The sequence below is a fragment of the Xyrauchen texanus genome, chromosome 27, assembly GCF_025860055.1.
Source record: "Xyrauchen texanus isolate HMW12.3.18 chromosome 27, RBS_HiC_50CHRs, whole genome shotgun sequence".
Lineage (NCBI taxonomy): Eukaryota > Metazoa > Chordata > Actinopteri > Cypriniformes > Catostomidae > Xyrauchen > Xyrauchen texanus.
Window position 1 is genome coordinate 9,215,065 of NC_068302.1, and position 26,465 is coordinate 9,241,529.

The 26,465-nt window shown below is 40.8% G+C and overlaps 2 protein-coding genes across 2 annotated transcripts; one reads left to right on the plus strand and one right to left on the minus strand.

The window, feature by feature from the left end:
* The first annotated feature begins 391 nt into the window (after positions 1-391).
* On the plus strand, positions 392-4,725 carry LOC127621377 (uncharacterized). The gene is made up of 2 exons (XM_052094941.1): positions 392-527; positions 3,695-4,725. Exons 1-2 carry the CDS (start codon positions 435-437, stop codon positions 4,634-4,636), a joined length of 1,035 nt encoding a protein of 344 aa, XP_051950901.1. The 5' UTR covers positions 392-434; the 3' UTR covers positions 4,637-4,725.
* An 8-nt stretch (positions 4,726-4,733) lies between these two features.
* Positions 4,734-25,262, minus strand: lgi3 (leucine-rich repeat LGI family, member 3). The gene is made up of 9 exons (XM_052094938.1): positions 24,813-25,262; positions 21,754-21,825; positions 14,355-14,426; positions 13,410-13,481; positions 11,938-12,009; positions 11,690-11,859; positions 9,738-9,902; positions 6,975-7,065; positions 4,734-6,764 (listed from the first exon to the last, which is right to left on the minus strand). Exons 1-9 carry the CDS (start codon positions 25,022-25,024, stop codon positions 6,035-6,037), a joined length of 1,656 nt encoding a protein of 551 aa, XP_051950898.1. The 5' UTR covers positions 25,025-25,262; the 3' UTR covers positions 4,734-6,034.
* Positions 25,263-26,465: the final 1,203 nt, after the last annotated feature.

Here is a 26,465-nt window from a genome sequence, read left to right on the forward strand (position 1 = left end):
AATAATGAGAAAATAGACATTATTAATGTGTGATAGCTTCATGACTAATCACTCAATAATTTTTTTTTTTATTATTATTAAGAAAAAACATGTAAACTGAATAGATATTACTTAGGAAATATTAGAATCTCCCTACAAAGTAATGTTTCCACACTTTTTTAAGTTAAGTCAACTAATGACATTTTGCAGTAGCCTATATTTTAAAACATTTAATGCCTTGTATGATAATTTCACCATTCCTGTCAAATGAATTTTATTTAACTTTATAAGAGCTGTCTTCATGACGCAAAAGATTCCAAGTGAAGAATTCTGACGTCATAGTACAGACAGGCTCGTTCTCTGGTTTTTGCTCTCAGTTCTTCTGGGACTCAGGTTGCGACTCTGTGTTCTTCAAGCGGGCTTAAATCGCAATTGCACACAGCTCTGTAGCTCAGATGGATAGAATGAGCGGAATACACCATTCTCATCCGCCGTCTAAATTACAGGACATAATCAAGAAGAGGTGGACACGTCCGGTTACGAATATGGTTAGTCTTTTTTTATTTATTTATTTGTTATATTTGGTATCAAACTCACACAATAATCAAATACAGAATGACAATATCAATAATTGCAATAAAAACAGTATAAAAAACAACAACAATATGAATACAAATATGGTTATGTACACTCGGAAGGGAACATATGCATTCATAAGACTAATTGGCAGCTCACATGGGCTGCATCCGAAAATGAAGGTAGCTGACTTGCTGCCTAATCATTTAACAGCTTAACCGACAGGGTTTTTTTAAATTAATGTAACCCTTAAGGAAACTGATCTCAGAACAGCTCGAAAACCATCTTATTTTCATCCTACCTCCGTATACAGCCTCCGAACGAAGCTTATTCCAGTTTTCGGGCTTAGCCATTGTGCCCAAGAGATCAGACACAGCCTTCTCAATCTATTGCACAATAAATAAATAAATGTAATAAAAGATTACTTAAAAATGACGTCACGACTAACTAAATGTAGCTATACATTGAAGCTATTAAAGGAAGAAAATGTTTTTAATAATGTAACTTTCAAACGATGGGCCTATTATTTAATTCCACTATAAATCGACTATAGCCTACATTTGACAGAATTATGGCAACATTAAATCTAACAAATCATTTTATAAAACATCCTACTGAATTGAACATTAATTTATTTATTGTTAATACAACTTGTAAACCACCATGCGTAGAAGTCACTGAGTCTTCAAAGAAGACTCAGTGACTTCTACGCATGGGCTTAAATGAATCGGTGAATCATTCATTTTAACTGGTTCATTTACATGAAATGCCCGAAGACTCAGATTCACGAAAATGAATTGAAATTCCCGTGTGGCTGTGTCCGAATCTTAAAGTAGCTGCCTTGTTGCCTCGCTGACCTTTTAGTCAGTGAACAGACAGCGCTGCGTTCGACAGTACCTTCGTAAACTGGTTTCAGACAGGCTTCCGATGCACTAAATGGCATCATTGCTAATGGCATTCATTCAGTCCAACCTAACCACCAAGGACTATAAATCTAGAACAGGTTCCCAACCCTGTTCCTAAAGGCCCCCCAACACTACACAATTTGGATATCTCCCTAATCAAACACACCAGATTCAACTCATCAGCTCGTTAGTGGAGACTCCAAGACCTGAATTGGGTTTGTCAGAAAAGGGAGATATTCAAAATGTGCAGTATTGGGAGGCCTCTAGGAACAGGGTTGGGAACCACTGATCTAGAACATAATCAAGAGAGTTTTGGCGATAACCAAGCATACACTCACTGAACACTTTATTAGGTACACCCATCCGGCTCAATGTTTGTTGTGTTGTGCACTCTGAGATTATTTTCTGCTTACTACAATTGTACAGAGTGGTTATCTGAGTTACCATAGCCTTTCTGTCAGTTCGAACAGTCTGGTCATTCTCAGTTGACCTCTCTCATCAAACAAGACTTTTCAATCCACAGAACTGCTGCTCACTGGATGCTTTATGTTTTTGGCACCATTCTGAGTAAACTCTAGAGACTCAGAATAATAAGAGGTACTAAATAAAAGGTGATAAACGTTTAACGTCATAATCAAAAAGACCACTAAAACATGCACACTGGACAGAAAGTGTGGATGAGGAATTGGGTCGTCCGATAATATCGCCGGATTAAACGGCAGCTGGGTGTGCGGTGCAGGGGAGGCATGAGGTATGATGGTACTTCTGGTAACTAGTAAGCATAACAACAATGCTGTTTCTGACCATTTTGATGCCCTAGGTGAGATAGCAGTGTATTAGAGATTTCTTGTTATTGGCACTCCCGTTTGCTAGAGCGATCTCATCATTGGTGCTGGTGGTATGTGTTCACCGTGGTTTTCCTCCATTCTTTGTCTCTGCCATTTAGCTAGTCTTCGAATTTTGGCTTTAACATCTGTTGGCGAAGCTAGGAGCATGCCTTCCTCCCCGTCTGCAGCAGGTCATCCCCGTGTACCTGGATGAGGGAGAGGACAAGGGGAGGGAAACAAAAAAAAAACTGTGGCACCTACATGCCGTGACGGCCATGGTGCCCAATTAACAAAACATTTTAAAAAAAGAGAGGGAAATCCCAACATGGAGCGTCAGTGGGAGAGAGGAGAGAAAGAGAAAAAAAAAACACTTACTTGCCGGTTCTCTTGATACGCCATAGCTTGGTCCTCGGCCACTCCTCCACCCTCTAATGGACGACAGCCGTGCCTCCCCGGGCGGATCGGAGGCAGTCCTCTGGCCCCTGGTGGACAAACCCACCGCATTTTTGGTGGACGGTAGGGGTCTCCCCCGCCCCTGGCAGCGGTAACCGCTCCAGGTGATTGGTTGGGAGCCCCTCCTCGGCGGTCGTTCCTCTGCTTCCAGGTGGCCGGGCTCCTCCGTCCTCCGGTGGATGGCTGCGGCTGCTCCTTTGGGGTTGATGGTAGTGCTGAGAACTCCACTACGTCACATCCCTCCCCCTTTCCAGGTTTCGGCACCAGTGTAAAGGTATTAATGGAAAGGAGGAGGTGAGAACCGGCATGACAATATAAATAATAGTTTATAAAAGACAAACACAGGTGTCGGACATCTGTCCGTAAATCTCTCTCTCTCTCTCTCTCTCTCTCGCACTGCCATCTTCGGTCAGCCTTTATCCCTCTCAAGGGCTAATTAGCTTGATTAGGTGCCAGGTGTGCGGAATCACGACCTGGCCCGCCCTCCGCCATGCCACACTGGGATAGTAGAATGCATTTTGAGATTAAAAAGTTACATACATCACATTTAAGGAAAGAAATTAAATTAGGCCTACATGTGACAGTTTTAGAAATCACACACAACAGGGCAAGACAGTTTTAATGTCAATTAAACTAAAATGGCATTAACTACGTTTTAAAAATGTTAAAAGCAACATTTAATTAAATAATCTCATCAGTCTGTGGCAATCCAACATAAAACAGCAATTCATTATGTGTTCTTGCATGACCTTTAATAAGAAATATCTTCTGTATTGTCACAAAGTCCGTACACAGCTGTCTTTAATGTTACGAGATGATGCGGTCAAAACATTATTTACTTAATATGGCTTGTATGGAACCAAGAGTATCACCACCTAATTTATTTCCATTTTGAGCACTGGCTTAAATGTTACATACAAGATGGTACTGAACCCTTTTTTCTCCCTCTCTTAGCTGGTCCCCATCTGGCCATTGGCTCCCGATGGTCATGTCCCCAACTCTGTTATCAGAGGCTTGGGGCAAAGCCAAGACAAAACAATCAAGCCACGGTTGCCTCAGGTCAAGCCTGATTATTTTTTAAGGAGGAAGAATAAGTATGAAAAAGGCTTGATGCGTCATAAAGAAGATGCATCTCTGATTGCACGCCAGACATATCCTTCTGGCATATGGAAGCAAACAACCAAAGGCAAGTTTGTCGAGGAGAGTGCATCTTCTGAAGTGGAGACAAATATAAAGAAGGATGGCAACTTGGAGCATCTTCAAGAAGTTGTTCCTAAGAGGAAGTGCTTGCAACACAACAGTTATCCTTCTGGGGGGATGAAAAAGAAAAAGGCAGAAGATAAAAAAGGCAACTTGGGACAACAGCTTCCAGAAGCTGTTCCTCAGAGGCAACAGAATGGTTCCTCCATAGAGAGCGCCAAGGAAAGTTGTGAGGAAGTTGTGCCGCAAAATAATTCTTCTTCCGGAGGGAGGCCAAAGGAAAAAGATGAAGACAAGAATGCCAATATGATGCTTCCAAAAGTCATGCTGCAGACCAATCCCTTGCGACAAGAGAGTTCTTCTGGAGAAATGCGAAAGAAAGAGGACGATAAAAACACCACTGTAACTCATCTTCCAGAAATTGTGCGTCAGAGCCAAGAGTTGCCCCAGAAGGAGCAGAAAGATAGAGGCTTCAATCATCTTCCAAAAGTGCCTCAGAGCCAAAAGAATTCTTACTCCTTAATGAAACTAAAATCAACGAAAGTGTTCCATTCAAGGCTGTGTGGCAGAAGGCCTGACTCTATACTTTTCTACATTTTCAAGAAATCAAAGGAAGAACAACCATCTTCTGTCTTCGGTTCAACTGCCCAAAAACGGCAGAAGCTGATTAAGCTGCCTCGCATACAGACAAAGTAGAACCCAGCCAGAAAATATGCATTTCATAAAACAACATAACTGCATGGTTCAGATTGTGGGACAAATGAACTCCTGGGCAAAATAAAACAGATTTTTCAACTTTATTTCCACGGTTACCATCGTTATTTATTGCATAACATGCTGATGACAGCAGAGTGTTTATAAATAGGTACCAATTTGTAATTCAGAGTATTGTTTTCCAACTACAATGATCCAACGTTTTCAGAAAATCATCAGTGCATAGATTAAGCCTTTCTTTAACAGTCTAGCTCAACTGGTGAAAGGAAATGTACATGCTGCTTTTGTTGAAAACACATACTATTCTACAAGTATGAGCTGATGTTTTCACTTTATGCTTATACATGAATCATGGTGTAGCATCTGTCAAAAAATAGAATTTCACTTTTTTATATTAAAGAGCTAAACAATGTACAATCTGTTGGAGTAAGACATTGCAATACACATGGTAAATGTTTACCTTTGGAGGTCCAATGTGTGAATGATGGATTTGGTCACTGTTACAGTAAGTAATGGCTCTAATGTGAACTAATGTGTCAGTAAGGATAATTAGTGATGACAGAATTAATTAATGTATGCAAGCAGAAATGTAGGACCTTTGCAATCCTTGGCATTTATACATTTACAGCCTAAAAGGAACATTTTGGGTTCATGCATGTTGAGCTCATTCGACAGCATTTGTGGTTACAGTGAGGCACTTACAATGCAAGTGAATGGTGGGAATTTTTGGAGGATTTAAAGGCAAAAATGTGAAGCTTATCATTTAATTATTAATTATTCTGTTAAAACATGTGTATTATTTTAGTATATTTGTTTCAACATTTGTTTTATGGTTTTCGGGTTTACAGCATTATGTTAACATTTTATGCAACTTGACACAGAAAAGGTTAGTAAGTGATTTAATTGCACTTAAATCATGTTAACACAAATATTGTTTACTTCTTGTGGCTACATTTTGGCCCCATTCACTTCCATTGTAAGTGCATCACTGTTTTTGTTTGTTTTTAAAGACAAATGAGTCGATTTTTCAAAATGATGCGTAAAATGCTGTCGATTGAGCTTAACTTGTTTTGAACCTGCAATATTCCTTTATAAGCCGCTCACACCGGAGGCGTTTTTGTCTCCATCTGAACCTTTTCAACTGTCTTGTTTTATGTAAATATGCATTAGACAGATGTCTTTGACCAGTCTGTCCAATCCTGCTGTTTTTTAAGAGCATCACGCAGGAGTGCTGTGTCAAGTAAAAACGTAAACTTTTAAAAGCGTGTCTTCAGAAGCCTGTGTTCTATTTTATGCGTGTCGCTGCGTCTAGCCTTTTTAACACAAAAACATGTTCGGTCTGAACGGCCCGTTGGACCCCAGTTTAACGTCTCCAGCAGCCTACTTAGCACTGAGGTCCACAACTAGATGCTGGTATGCCATAGTTTTTCCTTTAAAACTTGCTGCTAATAGAATATCCTTGTTGTCGACAGAGACCAGGCTAAAGCCTCGAGGTGCTAGCATGTTCAGTTCCTGGAAAGGCTGGAACCTCTGAGTGAGGTCATCCCACAGATAAATCCGAGAGAACGAATAATCGCTCCCCAGCAGAATGTACTGCCTCACTCCAACACTGAATGGATACACAGCCATAGAACCACGTGACGGCAGGGTTTGAATCTCTACAAACCGTTGGATGTCCCAGCGCAGGATCTTTGAGTCTCCTATAAAGCGTGTGAGGCAGAGATATAGCACTTTTTTTACCCAGAAGTGCTTCACCATCTGCACGTCACCTGAATCAGTGATCTGGGAATGGTAGACAAATTGCAGTTGGCTGCGGTTCCACTGATACACAACCGGGGGCTGTGAGGAGCTAGAGAGTATGAGGCGAGGTTTGCCGTCTACCTCTAAGAAGTCAATATGAGTGTCTCGGTGCCAGGGATGGAGAGACTGGTGTGAGTAGAAGCCGTTATTGTTCCATCGATACAAGCTGGTTGAACCAGCTTTGGAGCTGTCAACTACAGCGAAATACCATTCTCCTTCGATCTGGAAAGTCTCAATGAAGTTGGGTTTGCGGACACGGGTGGTGTCAATGTCCTGGATTTTGACGAATCGCAATGGGCCCTCCTCCCATCTGACAACAACAACATTATCAGTTGTCATAATAATATTGACATGAAAAGTACTCATTTATAAATCATGAGGTATTAGAATCAATTACTAATAATAAAAAATGAAATTTCTCTAGTGCTACTATTTGATGATAAACATTAAATATATTCACACAATATATGAGTGTCCACATTAGAGTCTATAATATAGACAAAAATGTAAATGGACATACTTGTAGATATGGGATCCTCCAAAGAGTTGGGCCACAACCATGTAAAGAGTGTTGTTGATAACCACAGATTTACAATAGACAGCAGAACGAGCTAAAATGCAGATAACTCAAATTAATTTCAAGACATCTTGAGTGGTAATTACAATCATTTTGAGTAGTAGGGGAGAACTGGTAAGTTGTCACAGGGGTTATATATCTCATTAACCCTCATATGGCATGTAAAATGGCAACTCTCTTTGGTATTCGCGGTCATTTTTGACCGGAAGGGTCAGATGTGTAACCCCCTTTTTTACGATGATAATGATACCGTTTCTTCTTCCTAGAAATAAGAACAATAAAATTGTGCATTTCTTTTGGAATTTTATGCTATTTTGATGTTATTTACATACATATACAATTTCCAAAAGAAATGTACAATTTCTAAATTGTACCATTACTTTGCATATATAAATGAAAATGTTTTGAATTTATATATATTTTTTATTCAGATCCTACACTACTATAAGTTGAAACATGAAGAAATTATGAGAATGTGACATAAATTGTAGGCAAATTTCTGCCATCTGGTGAACAAAATATAAATAACATGTCTTGAAAACCATATCATGCCAGTAACAGCCAGTAGATGGTTGTGGCCACCTGCTGTGTAGTCTGATGGCTTGTTGTAACCTTATTTTACATTTTATCACAAGATATGCATTTGGATATATATTTAGACATTATCAAACGAGTATTTGTCAAAGTTTAGCATTTTTGAATTTATTTGAAGTGTTTGAGAGTTTTGAAGTCATTCTGCTTGCAATCAAACCTAACCATGGTGTTACAAAGAGAGGACACATAATAAGCATTTTTCTACCAATATTTCAAACATAAAAATGTAATAACTCAAAGTAAATGCATAATAATGTCAAGTGTGTCAGATTGCTATCATTAGCTGGAAAACAACAGATTAATTTTAATGCCAAAAATACCAAAAGATGGGTGTAGACCTTCACTTATTGATGACCTGGTTCGCTCTCTGTGTGTTTTTATGTGTGTGTGTGTGTGTGTGTGTGCGTGTGTGTGTTCTGCATGATGAGTGTGTTATCGTCTCAACCATTCATTTCTGAGTGTGTGTGTTAAGCATAGCAGCTGATTTCTTTTTTGACAAATGTAAAAAATCTCTGTGTTATAGTCTCAACAGTTCATTTGTTTATGTATGTGTGTGTGTGTGTGCGTGTGTAAGTGCGTGTGTGTGTGTGTGTGTGTGTGTGTGTGTGTGTGTGTGTGTGTGAGTGAGTGTGTTTGCGTGTATGTTTCGCATTGAGGATGTTTTAGAGTCTCACCCTGTAATTTTTGTCTGTTTTTTCTGTATTGTAACTGATTTATTGATTGTATTTGAAAGATAAAAAAGTGCTCTGTTTTTTGTTCTTTCCCATTTACGTTCAATGGTCAGTTTTGACCACGAATACCAAAGATGTAACTTTTTTACGACCACTTAGACTTATCGAGGCAAGCCCAATTTTATTTAAAAAAAAAATTATGTGTAGATTGCAAATGGAGGAAAAGTCACCAAGTCTTGTACTGAAACCATTTTTATTAAATGAGGGAAATGTATTTAGGTAAAAAATGACCAAATACCATAGGAGGTTTAACTTAAAGGTCTTGAGTCAAAAGTTTATGTACACAGATGTGTTTTTCTTTAGTGGTGGTAATCTATTTTTGTACATTTTTTAAATGACTTTTAATGTTTTGGTTAAAGGCCTATACTACTCTGTTTAATGCAGGCATACATTAAAGGAGAGGTGTAGATTTAGGTTTTGTGAACATTGTCCCATAATGTTCACATTAATCCTTCACCACCAGTTTAATGGAAGGGTTCGTTTGACGTTCACCGTTAGCTTATGGCACATGACACTAATGCCATGCTCCCTTTAGAGTGCTCTTCAAGGCTCTTTGCAGTAAGTAGGGCATAGGGACACTTTTACTTTTAATTCACTGTATAGCTATAACTGTAAAATAAGGTATGTCAATTCCCTCATAGCTTATAGTTTATTACAGCCAGTAAGACATGGAAATGTGCAATCACTTCCATTTCACTGGCACCAAACACCATCACCACCAAACATTATGTTTAGGACTGTCGATTTAACGTGTACATTTAGTGTGATTAATATATATAAAAAATTGCATGTTAAATAATTTACACAATTAATAATTAAATAGTAAATTCCATAATAAATTAATTATTTTCCATTGCAGCAATTCAACCCTGAAGTACATGTAGCTTCTAGTTTTATGAGCCATGTAGGCAGGGGGCAGCTGGGGGTCAGCGCGCTTCAAGAAAGCGAAGTCCTTGAGACACAAAGTGTCTACTTTAAATTTAACAGAGCATCTTAAAAACGCAGTGTTTATGAGGCTGAATACCAGTGAGATGTTCCAAAAGTGTTGGTCTTTAAAAACAATTATTTATCTCAATTATAAAATGGATCGCTGTCAAAAGTAGACTCATGCTCAATAATATCGGGATAAAAACAAACAATATATTGACTTCTAAAGCCACTTTTTGTGGTATCGAATCAATAATTTACTCATCTACCACATTAATGCAATATATTTAAATGTGAATAATATAGCCTATGTACTATAAATATCATTATATGTTATCTTTATTAATTTAATTAATTAATGAGCATGTATTTAATTTGATTAAAGCCCACCGTCTTTGTTATATTGTTTTTTATCTAATAAAAAATCGAATTACAGCTGTAGTTCTTGACTTACATGTGATGTTGTAATGCGTCTTGAAAAGCATGTTCACATGATCCCAAATAAACACGGCGCAGACTCCAGTGTTGGGCTGAGCAAAAACCACATACTGGTCATCTTTATACTCGTATGACTCCACAGACAGAGACTGGAAGGAGTATGTCTCAAATACTGCAAAATCTGGATTAATAAAAGGTTTCATATCAGAGTAAATGCAATGATTTGAGGAAGAGTATTATTCCTGCGAACAATGTGAAAAGCTCTGCAAATAAGTAGTTAATACATAACATGTCCATTCACTTTTTTTATTCAACATCATGATTTTAGGTAACAATGTACAGTCCAAAAAGAATATTGATACTTTTAAAAACATTTAAACCAAACTTAAAAGGTTTGAATTTCATTGCACTTTGTAACATAATATTACACCAAGTGGTATGTGTAAACAAACGATGCTAGGCCTTTTGTTTAGAATTGACTCACTTTTATGTACTTTTTTTTATTTTCAATTGCTTTCAGCAAACTGATCTAAAGATTTTTAGTGGATGCATGAAGTCAGTTCCCCTCAAGGTAACAGGTGTTGTAGCATAGTGTTTTTTCTTTTACTAAAAAATGTTTATGCTATATACAGTATATACAGTAAGGCAAGCTGCTTAGATATTTTGTTAAATAATGCAAAGACATTAATCAAAATGTTGCCATCAATATTTGAAATGGGCAAGCCTTGAGAAAATTTTATTTTTAAACTAACAAAAATTCCACAAGATTTAAGATATATACAGTGGCGATGAAAAGTATGTGAACCCTTTGCAAGTAGCTGGTTTTCTGCATTAATTGGTCAACAAATGTGATCTCATCTTCATCAAAGTCACAAGAATAGAAAAAACACAATGTTAAGCTAACAACACACAAACAATTATAATCTTTCGTGTTTTTTAACACATCCCGTTAAATATTCACAGTGCTTTGGAAAAAGTAAGCGTACCATTGGATTTAATTACTCGTCTATCCTCCTTTTCCACCAATAACCTCAACCAAGCGTTTCCGCTAATTGCGGATTAAACCTGCACAACATTCACAAGGAATTTTGGACCATTCTTCCTCACAGAACTGCTTCAGCTCAGTCATATTCTCAGGGTTTGTGGTGTGAACGGCTCTCTTGAGGTTGCTTCAGAGCATCTCTGTTGGGTTAAGGTCTGGGCTCTGACTGGGCCACTCCAAAAGGTGGATTTTCTTAATTTTTTGAAGCCATTCTGTAGTGGATTTACTTAAATGTTAAGGGTCATTGTCCTGCTGCATCACCCAACTTCTACTGGTCTTCAGCTGGCGCACAGCCACGCTGACATTAACTCTGGGAAAAGCAACAATACTTGATCGAAGATCTTCTGAGATCTCTTTTTTTGCAAGGCATGGTCCAATTCAGGAGATGCTTCTTGTGAATAGCAAATTCAAAATTGAGTGCTTTTTATAAGTCAAAGTAGCTCTAACCCACACCTCCAATCTAGTGTCATTAATTGGATGCCAGGTTTGTCAACTCCTGACTCTACTTAGCATTTGTTGACTCCACTGGCCAAGTGGTTCACATATTTTTTGCAACCTACACTGTGAATGTTTGAATGATGTATTCAATATGTACAAGAACAATACAATAATTTGTGTGTTATTAGTTAAAACAGTTTGTGTTTGTTCATTTTTGTAACTTAGATGAAGATCAAACCAGATTTTAAGACAAATTTTTACATAAATGCAGGTAATTCAAGTCTTGTCACTGTATATATCTATTTAAACATTTTGAATAATCTTGTTTAAAATAGTTTTAAATAAAATATAGCATGCTGCACCGCAGGACACAGTTGAAACTCCTTGAAAATGTAAACTTGCCAAATATGAAATTTCATGAGTTTCAGATAGCATTTAGATTCAACTAATCTTAAATATTATGCACTAGATCGACTAAGTGAGCTTACCTGCACTGATGCAGTTGAAGTCGCTCGGGGTGAGGTCACTGATGCGTCGGCCCTGGAACTCAAAAGGACTGGCGCAGTATATGGCTGGAACTGAGGTGTTGATCTTCTCCATCCAGTCAACCAACCACTTGATCTTACAGTCACAACGGAACGAGTTCCCTCGCAGATCTCTGGAAAGAGTGAAGAGAGAAATACCATGAAAAGATATACAAAACGTTCCCCTGTTGAAAGAACGAAAGAGTACATACAGGTCTGTGATGATGTCTAGATGTTTGAAGAGATCTCTGGGAAGAACCTGTAGATTGTTGTTGGATAGAGAGCTGACACAGGGAGAGATAAGAAAATCAGAGAGGCATATCATCATCTATTTATTGTGATGGACTTAATGTTAACTATATAATGTGATTCACACAGGAACATTTCAACTAACTGGGTTGATTCAAGTAAAAAAAATAATTTTAACATCACTGAATCAACCAGTATAAACTATTTTTAAGAGTAGGATCAAGTAGAAATAGCTAATTAAAGGGACAGTTCACCCAAAAATGAAAATTCTCTCATCATTTACTCAACCTCATGTCATCTCAGGTGTGTTTGACTTTCTTTCCTCTACTGAACACAAACAAAGATTTTAAGAAGAAGATCTCCACTCTGTAAGTCCTTACAATGCAAGTGAATGGGTACCGAAATTTGAATGCTGGGGCTCCCCTGCCTGAGAGAACGAAGGAGGAATGTGACAGGGCGGAGGGCGGGGCCAGGTCGTGATTATACAAACCCGGTCCCTTAACAGGCTAATTAAGCCTCCGAGAGGGATAAAGGCAGATGGCAGATGGTGGTGCAGGAGAGAGAGATCGTTTACGGACATGTCCGTCATGTGTGTGTTGTTGTCTTTTGTTTCAGTTTATAATTAAAATATTATTTATATTGCCAAGCCGGTTCTTGCCTCCTCCTTTCCATTGAACTACGTTAACATATTGAATTGTTTCTCACCCACACCTGCCTCTGGAGATATGGATTTAACCAATGGAGTCTTTTATGCTGCTTTTATATGCTTTTTGGACCTTCAACATTCTCGTCACCATTCACTTGCGTTGTATGGATCTACAGAGCTGAGATATTCTTCTAAAAAACATTGTTTGTGTTCAGCAGAAGAAAAGAAGTCATACACATCTGGGATGGCACGAGAGTGAGTAAATTATGAGAGAATTTTAATTTTTGGGTGAACTATTCTTCTAAGGAAACAACTGCAGGTTATTATGTTACCAATGTAAAAGTTAAATCATTTTTGTTGTGACTAAAAACCCTATATTGATTGACATCTACTCTAAATGATAGTTATTATTTAGAACAAAAGAAAAATGCAGTATAACCCAATCACAGTTCAGGGTTGGAGCTATCCATTTTTTAAACTGCATTAATCGATTTTTGCTAATACTCATTTTTACATATACTAAAACAGTTTTAATATTTAAAGTAGTATATGTTAACATTAGTTTATTAATGTATTTTTAACATGAATGAACTATGATCAATAGTATATTTATAAATTAACAATAACCAAGATTAATAAATGTTTTTGTTCATGATGCCTAATGCATCAACTACTGATAATGTATAGAATCTTATTGAAAAGTTAGATTGTATAAATTACACACTGACTTGGGCACTTTTTCCAGTGTTACATTATTAGTGTAAGCCAGATGGGAGAGTCAATACGTACAGATGAGTCAGAGATTTTAGTCCTCTGAATGTATGTTTAGACAAGGTTTGGATGTCATTGTTCTCAATGAATCTGTAAAAAGAAGGGCCAGACAAAAAAAATAATGAATATAAATGTGGGAATTAAATGAATAATTTAAGGCTTGCAAACAAGTTCAACCAACAACCCATTTGTCAGACAGTCACATAATGAAATACTTCTAGATAATACAGCCAAGCAAAGTCATTAAAAGATTTACGAGTGGAGCGAGATAAAATATTAGGACAGGGTATTGATCAAGTGGCATCTTCTTGCCCTCTCTTTCTATTGAAATAAACAGTAAGGATGGGGTGGCATGCTGTCCGCCCGCTCGCTCGCTCCCTGATGGATTCATGCGTCTCAGCATTGAGGAAGGCAATTAATGCCCGCCTGCCTCTGCAAACCCTGCTGCATTTGTCTTGTTAAAGCTTTTAGCTTTATGACACTGCTGTGGTGGGTGTTTTCATTAATGCTAAAAGCTTTCTGCAATTGCATGTCCTTCCCCTTTGCTCTCTTTTATCACATTCACTCTTTTTCTGTAGTCATTGCATTGGCTGTGCTTTCATCTGGAAGACAACGCTAACTGAATCTTAAGAGGGATTCAAAGGAAACAGCACAGCCTGCATAAACATGAGAGATACAGGCACACACACACCCAGTCACACTGACCAAAGCATTTATTCAAAGCATTTTAATTTGGCACATCCTCATTTGTTGATTCAGCATTGCTTGTGCTAGTACCCAGCAATCGAAAAAAGCAAAGTACAGTATATGAAGTATATAAAGAATATCAATTCTCAATAAATATTAAAAAAAATTATTAAAGGGAAACAATAGAAGTTTTGATATTTGGTCCCACGAATGGTGTATATGTGGACATTTTTGCATGTATCCATCTATTTTAGAGCAACAAGAAAACAGACTTACAGGTACTGCAGGTGTCCAAGACCAGCAAATGCATTATCAGATATCAGAGAGAATGTGTTTGAGTTCAACAGCCTGTGCCAAAAGGAAAGAGAGACAAAGACAGAGTGAGAGATTAGAGATGGTTTAACTTTAATCAAAAGTTTCATTGAGGTATGTCAAAAAATGTATCTTACGTTTTAAACCCAATGTCAGTGAAGGGAATGATTAGTACCTCAGAGCTGCACAAACAGTGGCTCCAAAAGTAATTTGGATATTAAAATCACACCCAATTTTTTTTGAATGCCATTGAATCAATTAAACAAACCTAATTTTTTTTTAAATTAACTTCTCTTTTCTGAGCCATTTATACAATGGCTTTTAAACAACTGGTCCCACTGTGATTTTTAGTAGATGGAAAAAGTCAGTTCAGGTTCAAACAGTAGTCCTAGCAGAGTAACTCCACCTGTAGCCAGGGCCATGGTACAATGATTTAAGTTAGGTGGGCCCTTCAGGCTCCTGTTGGTCAACTCTGGGCCCAGCTGCCGGCCTCTGTCCTTGCCACTGTTCACTAGGATGTGCCCGTTCTCACCACAGTTCGCCTGGAGGTGCCTGTCTTCACTGCATTTTGCCAGAAGTTGCCAGTCCTCGCCGCTGTTTGCCAGGAGGTACCAGGAGGCGTCCGAGCCCGATTGAGCTCCTCAGGAGGGGTCTGAGCCCACTGCAGCTCTCAAGGAGGGGTGTGAGTCCATTGCAGCTCCCCAGTTGGCCATCAACAACTCACCCTTTCACTAGCAGCCACTGAGGAGATGACTGGGTCGCCGGCCACAGGGGAAGTGACTTGTTGGCCACTGGAGTGCTTGAAAGGACAGGGTCTGTTTTGGCCTTTGGCAAAAGGGTATTGGACGGGATCACCAGCGGCCACAGAGGACTGGACAGGGTCTGCAATGGCTGAAGCAAACTGGACAGGGTTGGTGGCCAAAGGGGACTGGACTGGGTTGGTGGCCGAAGGGGACTGGGCAGGATCAGTGCTGGCCACCACAGAGGACTGGTCCGAATCGGTCGGCAGCTGTTAAAGGGTCAGACTCAGTAGCTGCTGGTGAAAGGGGGAGTTCTTTGCGACCGGCACTGTTCCTGGCCTCTCTACGGCCACCACTCCTGAACACACCACAGCGACACCACCGCTACTGACCTCTCCCTTGCGGCCGCTGCTGAGTCTTCATCCTGTCCTGGAGCCAGCTTCCCTGCTGCTGGACCCCACCCCTTCTCTTAAGCAGTCCTCTGGAGTTTTCCCTCCAACCCTCCCCTGGTCTGTTCCACCAGCTCCACCATGGCCTCCTGGGCCATCCTGGATTCTGTGCTCTTCACCAGCTCCGCCTTGGTGTCCTGGCCCACATTGGCTCCCAGTTCCTTCGCCAGCTCCATTTTGGTCGCCAGTTCTATCCTAGTTTCCCGGTTAACCCTAGTCTCCTGTTCTTCTGCCTGTTCCCTCATGGTCTCCTGCTTTATTGGTGCTGTCCCCCTGGTTCCCCCACCCTCCCTCCCTTGGTCAGTCCCCCCTGCACCACCTTGCTCTGTCCCGTCAGCTTCCCCTTTGAAGATCTGGTCTGGTTTTGACACCAAGTGGAGTCCATCAAGGGAGAGGCTGTCATGTCTTGTCTCGTCCTGTCATTATATGTTTTGTTCTTGTTCTTTCCCTCTACTCTTTCACCCTCTGCTGGCCCTTTCAGGTTACTTCTCCCCCTTTCTCTCTTCCTCCAGCTGCTCCTCATCTCCCCTTAATTCTCCGTTAATTCCCTTCCCACCTGTTCCCGCTGATTAGATCTCTACTTCTTTCTCTGCTTTCGCTGCTTTCGTTGTCTGGGTCTCACTTGAGTTTCACACGTTGAAACAAACCATTGTCTACTTGTCGCTGTCCAGTCCTGTCCTGTTGGCATCCGCCTCACTACGTTCTTTTCTCTGATAATTATCTGGATATTTGTGTTCTGTTCAGTTCGCCCCGCGCTGCTAGAAGTCTGGTCCCCACGGTCTCGCCTCGACCCCTGTCTACCCCAGGGAAGCCTACACCCTGACGTCGCAACACTGCAACCCCCGGCTGCTGCCTAAGACACTCGCTAAGAGCTCTGAAGGAGCTTCCTTTATTCGTCGCCCTCTCTGCGTGTTGTTTGTGTTAACTTTTACCTCTCAAGGAGAAGATTCTGTGTTCATTATTGTGCTGCAAAGAACTTTCATTAAAGAACTATATTTCAGTTACATCGCTCTTGGGTCCTCACTTACCTGCACAACAGTAGACTCCAGGGGGCAATGTTAGGCAGACACGAGGGGGTGTTATCTGCTGCGCGACATGCCATCGAGGCCCTGGCTGCTCAAGTCTCCGATCTCACCGGACAGATTCATGCTCTTCGCCTCGATCCTCCGGCTGCCCCCAGGGCTCCCGTGCCTCCTGAACCCAGGATCAACAACCCGCCTTGCTATGCTGGTGAGCCCACGGAGTGCCGCGCGTTTGCAAGGTTGTTTTCTCTCTCCAGCCCACCACTTACTCCCTGAGCAGGGCTTGTGTCGCACACGTTTTATCCCTCCTCTCTGGACGGGCTCATGAATGGGGTACGACCATCTGGGAGGCGGAGGCTGATTGTATTAACCGATATCAGGACTTTAAGGAGGAGATGATACGGGTTTTTGACCGCTCTGTTTTTGGTGAAGAGTCCTCCCGAGTCCTGTCCTCGTTACGTCAGGGTAAGCAGTCCATCACAGATTACTCCATTGAATTTCGGACTCTTGCTGCCTCCTGCGACTAGAACAAGCCGGCGTTACTCGCCCGCTTTCTGGAGGGTCTCTGCGCGGAGGTCAAGGATGAGATTCTCTCTCGTGAGGTTCCCTCCCGAGTGGATTCCGCGATAGAACTCGCCATCCGCATCGAGAAACGAATCGACCTTCATCGCCGAGTCCGTGGGGCTGATTCCGCTCTCTCCGTTGTCCCCCTCTCCGGTGCACTACCATCCTCCTCCGCCGCCGTGTTTTCGGAGCCCATGCAAGGCATGGGAGGCATCCGCATCTCGGCCAAGGAGAAGGAGCGAAGAATCACCTACCGTCTCTGTCTCTACTGCGGCGCTGCTACTCACTTCGTCACCTCCTGCCCGGTAAAAGCCAGAGCTCGCCAGTGAAGGGAGAGCTACTGGTGAGCGCAACAACTCTGGCCTCTCCTTCAAGGTCCTGTTCTACATTTCCCGTCCATCTTCGCTGGACCGGCTTTTCTGCCACCTGTAATGCTTTGATTGACTCTGGGGCGGAGGGCTGTTTTATGGACGAGACTTGGGCTCGAGAACATGGTATTCCCCTTTCTGTTTTAGAGGAGCCCACGGCCCTGTTAGCCTTGGACGGTAGTTCTCTCCCCGGGATTCAGCGTGAGACGTTACCCTTGACCCTCACTGTCTCTGGTAGTCACAGCGAGACCATTTCCTTTTTTATTTTTCAGTCACCGTTTGCTCCTATTGTTTTAGGCCATCCCTGGTTAGTTCGACATAATCCCTCTATTAATTTGTCTAAGAATACCATCCTTTCTTGGAATGTCTCTTGTCATGTGAAATGTTTAATGTCTGCTATTCCCCCCATTTCCTCTGTTTCTCTCTCTCAGGAGGAGCCTGGCGATTTAACAGGGGTCCCGGAGGATTATCACGATCTGCGGACGGTGTTCTGTCGATACCGGGCCACTTCTCTCCCTCCGCATCGTTCATATGATTGTAAGATCGAGCTTCTCCCGGGAACCACTCCCCCCCGCGGAAGACTGTACTCGCTGTCGGCCCCCGAGCGTCAGGCTCTCAAAGATTATTTATCTACTGCGCTCGACGCCGGTACCATTGTTCCCTCCTCGTCTCCCGCCGGGGCGGGGGTTTTTTTTGTTAAGAAGAAGGATGGTTCCCTGCGCCCATGCATTGATTATCGGGGGCTGAATGACATAACAGTCAAGAATCGTTACCCGCTCCCTCTTATGTCTTCAGCTTTCGAAATCTTGCAGGGGGCCAAGTTTTTTACCAAATTGGATCTGCGTAACGCATACCATCTAGTACGCATTAGGGAGGGGGACGAGTGGAAGATGGCGTTTCACACCCCGTTAGGGCACTTTGAATATCGGGTCCTTCCGTTCGGCCTCGTAAACGCCCCAGCTGTCTTTCAGGTGCTGATCAACGACGTCCTAAGAGACATGCTGAACATTTTTGTTTTCGTTTATCTCGACGATATTTAGATTTTCTCGCCGTCACTCCAGATTCATGTCTTGCATGTTCGCCGTGTCCTTCAACGTTTATTAGAGAACCGTCTTTACGTTAAGGCAGAGAAGTGCACCTTCCATGCCCCTTCCGTAGTTTTTCTTGGTTCTGTCATTTCCGCTGAGGGTATTAGGATGGATTCCGCCAAGGTCCAAGCCGTTATAGACTGGCCCGCACCTAAGTCACGTGTCGAGCTGCAGCGTTTCTCGGCTTCGCCAATTTTTATCGACGCTTTATCCGCAATTTCAGTCAGGTGGTTTCTCCCCTGACCACCCTCACATCCGTCAAGACGTGCTTTAAATGGTCCGCTTCTGCCCAGAGGGCTTTTGACCTCCTCAAGAGCCGCTTTACGTCCGCGCCCATCCTTGTCACCCCTGATTTGTCTAGACAGTTCATTGTCGAGGTTGACGCATCCGAAGTAGGCGTAGGAGCTATTCTTTCCCAGCGCTCTCCCTCTGACAACAAGGTCCACCCTTGCGCTTTCTTCTCTCATCGCCTGTCACCGTCTGAGCGTAATTACGATGTGGGTAACCGAGAGCTGCTTGCCATCCGCCTAGCTCTAGGCGAATGGCGACAGTGGTTGGAGGGGGCGACCGTTCCGTTTATCGTTTGGACTGACCATAGAAACCTAGAGTACATTCGCTCCGCCAAACGACTTAATGCGCGCCAGGCTCGTTGGGCTCTGTTTTTTGCTCGATTCGAGTTTGAGATCTCCTACCGCCCGGGCTCTAAGAACATCAAGCCTGATGCCTCTCTTCTTCTTCCCCACTATCTTCGCCATGTTCACCTGGTTTTCCACGTCTCTTGTGTCAAGCCCGCTGTTCGCGCTCCCACTCGCCCCTCTCCCCCCCCCGTTCTTGTTGAAGGCGCGCCCATCTACAGGGTCCGCAAGATTCTAGACATGCGTCCCCGGGGTCGCGGTCATCAGTTTCTGGTTGATTGGGAGGGATACGGTCCCGAGGAGAGAAGTTGGGTTCCCTCTCGGGACGTGCTGGACCGTTCGCTAATTGATGATTTCCTCCGGAACCGCCAGGTTTCCTCCTTTGGAGCGCCAGGGGGCACTCGCTGGGGGGGGGGGGGGGTACTGTCATGTCTTGTCTCGTCCTGTCATTATATGTTTTGTTCTTGTTCTTTCCCTCTACTCTTTCGCCCTCTGCTGGCCCTTTCAGGTTACTTATCCCCCTTTCTCTCTTCCTCCAGCTGCTCCTCATCTCCCCTTAATTCTCCGTTAATTCCCTTCCCACCTGTTCCCGCTTCCCGCTGATTAGATCTCTACTTCTTTCTCTGCTTTCGCTGCTTTCGTTGTCTGGGTCTCACTTGAGTTTCACACGTTGAAACAAACCGTTGTCTACTTGTTGCTGTCCAGTCCTGTCCTGTTGGCATCCGCCTCACTACGTTCTTTTCTCTGATAATTATCTGGATATTTGTGTTCTGTTCAGTTCGCCCCACGCTGCTAGAAGTCTGGTCCCCACGGTCTCGCCTCGACCCCTGTCTACCCCAGGGAAGCCTACAGCCTGATGGCGCAACACTGCAACCCCCGGCTGCTCTCTAAGGGACACTCGCTAAGAGCTCTGAAGGAGCTTCCTTTATTCGTCGCCCTCTCTGCGGGTTGTTTGTGTTAACTTTTACCTCTCAAGGAGAAGATTCTGTGTTCATTATTGTGCTGCAAGGAACTTTCATTAAAGAACTATATTTCAGTTACATCGCTCTTGGGTCCTCACTTACCTGCACAACAGAGGCACTGTCACAATCCTGTTTGGACTGCTTCTCCTTTTCTTTCTGTTTTGGTGGGTTTGTATTTGTTTTTTTGTCTGAGAACTTGGCTTTGTGTTTGTTTGTGTCAGCCATGTGCTCCCTTCTCTTCTCCTCCTCGTATCTCCAGGCCACACTTCCTTGTCTGGTCCTCGTTTGATTCACTGTCATCACCCCCCATATACAGTATTGTTCCTTTTTATCTTTTGTTTTTGTTAGATCTTTTTGTGATTTCTCTAATCATGTTCAGTCTGTTCCTGTCCTGCCTTGGTTGGTATTGTCACTTTCTGTGGCTTGTTGGTTTTCTTGGTTTTGTTGTTTTCCCAATTGTGAGTTTTGTTTTCCATTTTTTTTTTTTGGTTATTAAATTCTCCTGCATTTGGGTCCTCATCCCTGTTTTCTGGCACTTTTGGGTATGGTATTTCACCACTATAACCTGCATCTTTTTCAGTAACCACCCGCAATCTAGTTTAAGATGACGCTATGAGCTCTGCATCTTCAGTATTTAAATAATTTTTGTCATTACTTTCTGCACAAACACACATAATTTCATTCATGTACATTTGTGTACATCAATCATGGCCTCAAAGATTCATCAAAGAGTGAACAAATTATGGTGAAGAGCATTATAACCTGGCCTATATCAAGATGTGCGGTGTAGTCAAGAGTACTTTTGGCATGTTAAAGAAGTCATACAGGTGTCTGGATGATCACAGTTGTTGCAAGGCAATATCTGACGTGCTGCGAGCTACAAGGCAATCGTCTCTGTACCATGACTACTATCATGGCCATGAATAACATATAATGTGTGAGGGAGGGCAGCCGTTGGAGTTTCTGTTGCCCTTTAAGGTAAGATGGTACCCCCTCAGGTAGCTGGTGCTCTATGCAAACTGCGTAATATGTATATGGGGAGCATTTCACTGCTTGTGCGTATCAGCCGAAAGCTGCCTTTTACTAGCTTTACATGGTCATGTTCAAGCTAAATCTATGCTGATTTTAACTCACTGGTCTTAAGTTTTGTGGCTATTCTTCTGAAACAGTGGGCCTCCTTTACACCTGGCATTAACTTGTGTTTCATATACAGAAACTCATATACAGAGTATATGTAGGTCGCCATAATGTGTGGTTCTTGCTCTCATCGTTTTTTTTTTTTTTTTTTTCTTTTACTTTTTTTGGAGTGATTCACTGAATAAAGAATTGGCATGCTGTCATTTGGAAACAAACTTCTCTCTGTCTCTCTCTCATGCACTGGAGGACAGACAGTTCATTGTTGTGTGCATGTGGGCAGTCTGTAAATGGGGGTTCTGTCACTGATACACATCACAATACACACTGCTCAGGCATACACAAACCTTTCAACAAATATATACATAGTAAAGATAAAGATTATTTGGTGAAGTACTTACAGGAACTGCAATAGGTGCATATGTGAAAAGGCTCCCTCGGGGATCTCTGTGAAGGCAACGTTCACCATAGTCCTGACGGAGCAGAGGAAACCACCATTATAATCAGTCATCGTTCATCACAATCCAGGGCCGTAGCAACCACAGACAAGCCCCCTTACAATATTCAGATTAGTGGACAGCTGAAATGAACGTTTCAATGTTTGTTTCTTAAATTGGTATTTTTGGTCCTCCCAATCCTAACAACTGTATGGTTACATTCTCATCACCACAAATTTAGCTGGTGTGACTGTTATCTTAAAAGATCATAATATCAAGAAATCCCAAGTCACAAACTCTTAAAAAATAATTTTAGAAGACTGCACGTGTCTCTCAAACCTTGCCTGGAGTGAGCATTTAAACACAAAACTACAGTAGATTTGTATATTTTCTTTAGAAAATGAGTGGCAATTGACCATGCAAAACTCACCTAATTGTTTGAAAAAGTTAAAGCACACCATTGTTTATCAAGCTGTGCTGAAAAATGTTAACCTTAAAGGTGCTTTAATTAACATTGCTGAATCAACCTAAATACATTAGGTTACACCAACAAACGTTTTAGGGTAGTTCAGGTAGAAATTGCTCCTTATGGTAACAATTGCAGGTTACCACTTTTCCCAGTGTGGCAAGTATCACTAATGAAAAAGTCAGGACAGAAAAACACCACTATGCTTTTCAAAGATTTCTAACAGATTGCGTTATTGAAGAAAACGCTTGTATATAACCCTATAATGCTGTGTGTATTAAATGTGATACACAATATTTGATGGCTAACATTTCATTCTCTATTCAAGCTTATGAGCCAAACAACCTGTGGTATGCAAGTTTCAAATGTTTATGGCACCATCTAGTGGATATTTGCGAATGAAAAGTGGTTTCAATGTTTATGTCGATCTATTTAAATTGCTGGTGGACTTGTGCAAAAAGTGACTCTTATGTTGGGATAAATGACTTATTTTAATGAAGTAAAAGTGACAGTAATGATTATATTGTTACTGATATTTTTTTACTGAAGTGTTTGCTGAAAATAACCAACTTGGTTAAAAAAAATATATATTATTTTATTGAAAATACCTTTTGAAATCCATGTATCAAATATGATACAACAGGCTTTTGAGGAATATCTTTTAATTAATTCCATTCCATTCATGCCCACAAACAACAAAAAACAAATTAGAGCTTTGAAAATACTGACATATACGTTTTAGAAGATATATTTAAAGTGTGAACTAATATTTCTGTGTATTCCCATACATGCAGCCCAATCTGTCATTATAAAGATCTCATTATTTTACATTACAAGCTATTCTGATGTCATCTTACCATAAGTTCCTGAGACCCAGCGAAAAACGTTTAGCAATTTCCCATTTTGAAATGTCAATGTAGTGTTTGGTGCATAAAATACACATTATAAAAATGTATTATTAAAAACAGAATATTTTATTCATATCGTATTTGATGTGCTGAATTGAAATGTGATACATTTCAATCCATGTTTATAGATCAAGGAGAGGAAGTTGTCATGGGAAACTCTCAAACATTTAGTATCTCTGAGAAGCCCAGTGAGTCCTCTGATAATACCCCAAGATGTATCACTGTAGCATGTATGGGATAAGAAAATTTAAATAACAAATGTCCTACACATAAATGAATTGCTGGGCCTCAGAAGGATAATTATATTTAAAGTCTAATGTATCAAATATGATACATAAAAGAAACATGTGCAAAAAAATATTTTATGATTACTTTTTATAGTTTTTAATGGTAATATAAGAAGTTTAATATAAAAATGATATATAATTTTCAGACAATTCTTTCACATGTTAGGCTTTACAGGGTTAAATATAAAACAATGGTCATTAACACAATCTCATGAGGAATTTGTACATTTTAGTACATTACCGTCTGTGGCACAGAGCTACATCACTCCACATAGAGAAACACTTATTTAACAATAACTTCCCACAGCTGAATATATCTCTTCATAAACAAAGGTGTAGTAAAAAGTATGAAGTAAAAGACACATTGAAGTGGAAAGAGACAGGCTATGGTACATGACAGAACAGATTTGTTACTGTTAGTGAAATCCCCCATCAGATCCCTAACTCATGACAACAGGATGTGTGAAGATCAGTGCAGAAATTTGAACCAAGTTTATCACAATATTGAAAGCATCATATAGGACAGCAAATCAGAGGACAGAGTTATTTTAGTTTCAATTTAGCGTCGTAGTTCTCCATGCATGGCATGCATTGTAACAGCTTTGTTTACATTTTTAGTGCAGGTTTATTTAGTTCTTTTTTCAGTTTTAATATTTTAGGTCTGGCTAACTTAATACAATGGCATGTTTAATGATCTATCTATCTATTGACATTATTTACACTAAGGCATAACACACATGCTTCAAGGGGCAAGCAGATTCACCACAACCAAAAGAAAAATATGAATCATACAATTAAGATTTTTAGACTTTCATTAACGTTAGGATTGCATTTTAAATACGAAAACAATGCCGTCATAAGTCACTTGGCAGGTGACATCATGGATGACTCAATTGTCTCCTGGCCATAAAGCATTTACTCTAGACTTTGTATGAGTAAGTAAATGAGTGCAGAAAGTATAAGAAACAATAACAGTCATTTTTATAACAACAAATAGCCTCTACTATGAATTTAAAAAGTAAATGACAAAAGTAAAAGGCAGACATGATATATGACTTTAAGTAAATAAAGTTAAATGGAGAGTACGCCCAAAAATGAAAGCTGTCATTATTTCCTCACGTTATAAAACTGTATAAATGCTGTGTTATCCAGTATCTCAGATTCTCACTGAATCTTTTTTCTATTTAATGAATAAGTGAATAATGACCGAGGCTATCCTTTTGCCTAGCATCTGAATGTGTGTTTGATGGACTAATAAAGTCATACATAATTGGAACGGCATGATGTTGTGTAAATGACAACAACATTTTCATAGATGGGTGAACTATTGCTTTCATAGCAAATATTATTTGATGTACTCACAGGGAGATGATTCCTGGTGGGAAGCTCTTAGGGATGGTTTTGGTGTCCACGCAGAAGGCACTGTCTTTGGTGCAGGAGCATGTGGTTGGACACCGTGGGGTTTTGGGAGCTCTGCGGCCCACTGCGATCCCAAACATACAGAAGAGCAGAAGGCAAACTGTCAGTCGCCAGTCTGGCCATCGTAGTGTCCGACTGGGCCTCGCTTCCACCATCTTCCACCTTCTCTTCTCCTGCTTGAGTTCTCTCAGTCAGGGAAGTTGGATGGCTGGAGAGAGCGGTGAGATGCTGGTTTTTATCCTCCCTATTAAGAAAACTGCAGGGAAAGAAGAGACATAAAATCCACAAGATGAACAGAAGGTGTTAAGCTCAGAAAAGACTGACAAAGAGGGAATGAGAAAATTAGAAGCAGTCGGAAAGAGATAGAGTGGGCAGTGACTGGTGTTCCCTGGACACACGTGTGTATGAGTGTGAATTAGATTTCTCTTTCTGCAGCTCTCTCTCTCTCTCTCTCTCTCTCTCTCTCTCTCTCACTCTCTGCATGAGTCTGTGTCAGTGCTGCTCTGCACACACTCAGACCAGAGTGCAGCACCGCTGACACTGAATTATTAACAATCACATGGACTCACACTTAAGCAGCAGCAGGGATCACAGAAGAGAACATAGCAGGTGTGAGTTGAAACATTCAGCTGGTTATCGCAGACCTGGAAGACGGAACAGGCAGGGGTGATAGACAGATCAGTAGGTGTTATTAATAATGTAAGGAAACATTCATCAATCATAAGCACTAAATTAACACTACTTTTAATATTGTTAAATCTTTGGGTTAGGTATTTAAGCAACACCTTATGTATTCAACTTTTTGTAACTCGTCCGGCACTGTTTGTGCTATGATTTGGAATGATACCTCAAATCAATTTGTGATAGAGGCTTGTTCAGGAGAAGTCTAATCAATCAGACTTACGTTTTTAGCCTGGCGGATGATAAAAATTGGAACAAAATCCTTGAGTTCCATTTAAGGAGGGACAATGTATTACCGTAAAACAATAAAAAAAAAAGAGAAGAGAAGAAAAAAAGAAAAGAGATGAGAAAAGAGAAGAGAAAAGAAAAGAGAAAGAGAAAGAGAAAAGAGAAGAGCAGAAAGGAGAAGAGGTGAAAGAGAAGATAAAAAGAAGAGAAGAGAAGAGAATAAAAGAGAAAAGTGAAGAGAGGAGAGGAGAAGAGTAGAGAAAAAAGAGATGAGGAGAATAGAAAAAGAGATAAGAAAATAATTAGATGAGAAGAAGAAAGAGAAGAGAAAAGAAAAGAGAAAAGAGAAAAAAGAGAAGAGCAGAAAGGAGAAGAGGTGAGAAGAGAAGAGAAGAAAAGATAAAAGAGCAAAGAGAAAAGAGAAAAAAGATAAGCGAAGAGATGTGAAGGGAAGTGAAAAGAGATGAAAAGATAACAAAAGAGAAGAGAAGAAATGAAGGGAGAAAAGAACGAAAGAAATTAGAAGATAAGAGAAGAGATGAGAAGAAAAGAGAAGAGAAGATAAAAAGAAAAGAGAAGAAAAGAGAAGAGAAGAGAAGAAAAGAGAAGTGATGAGATGTGAAGAGAAATGTAAGCGCAGCGTAGTTCTAGCGGGAAGACTAGCAGCTGTACATCATCACATCATTA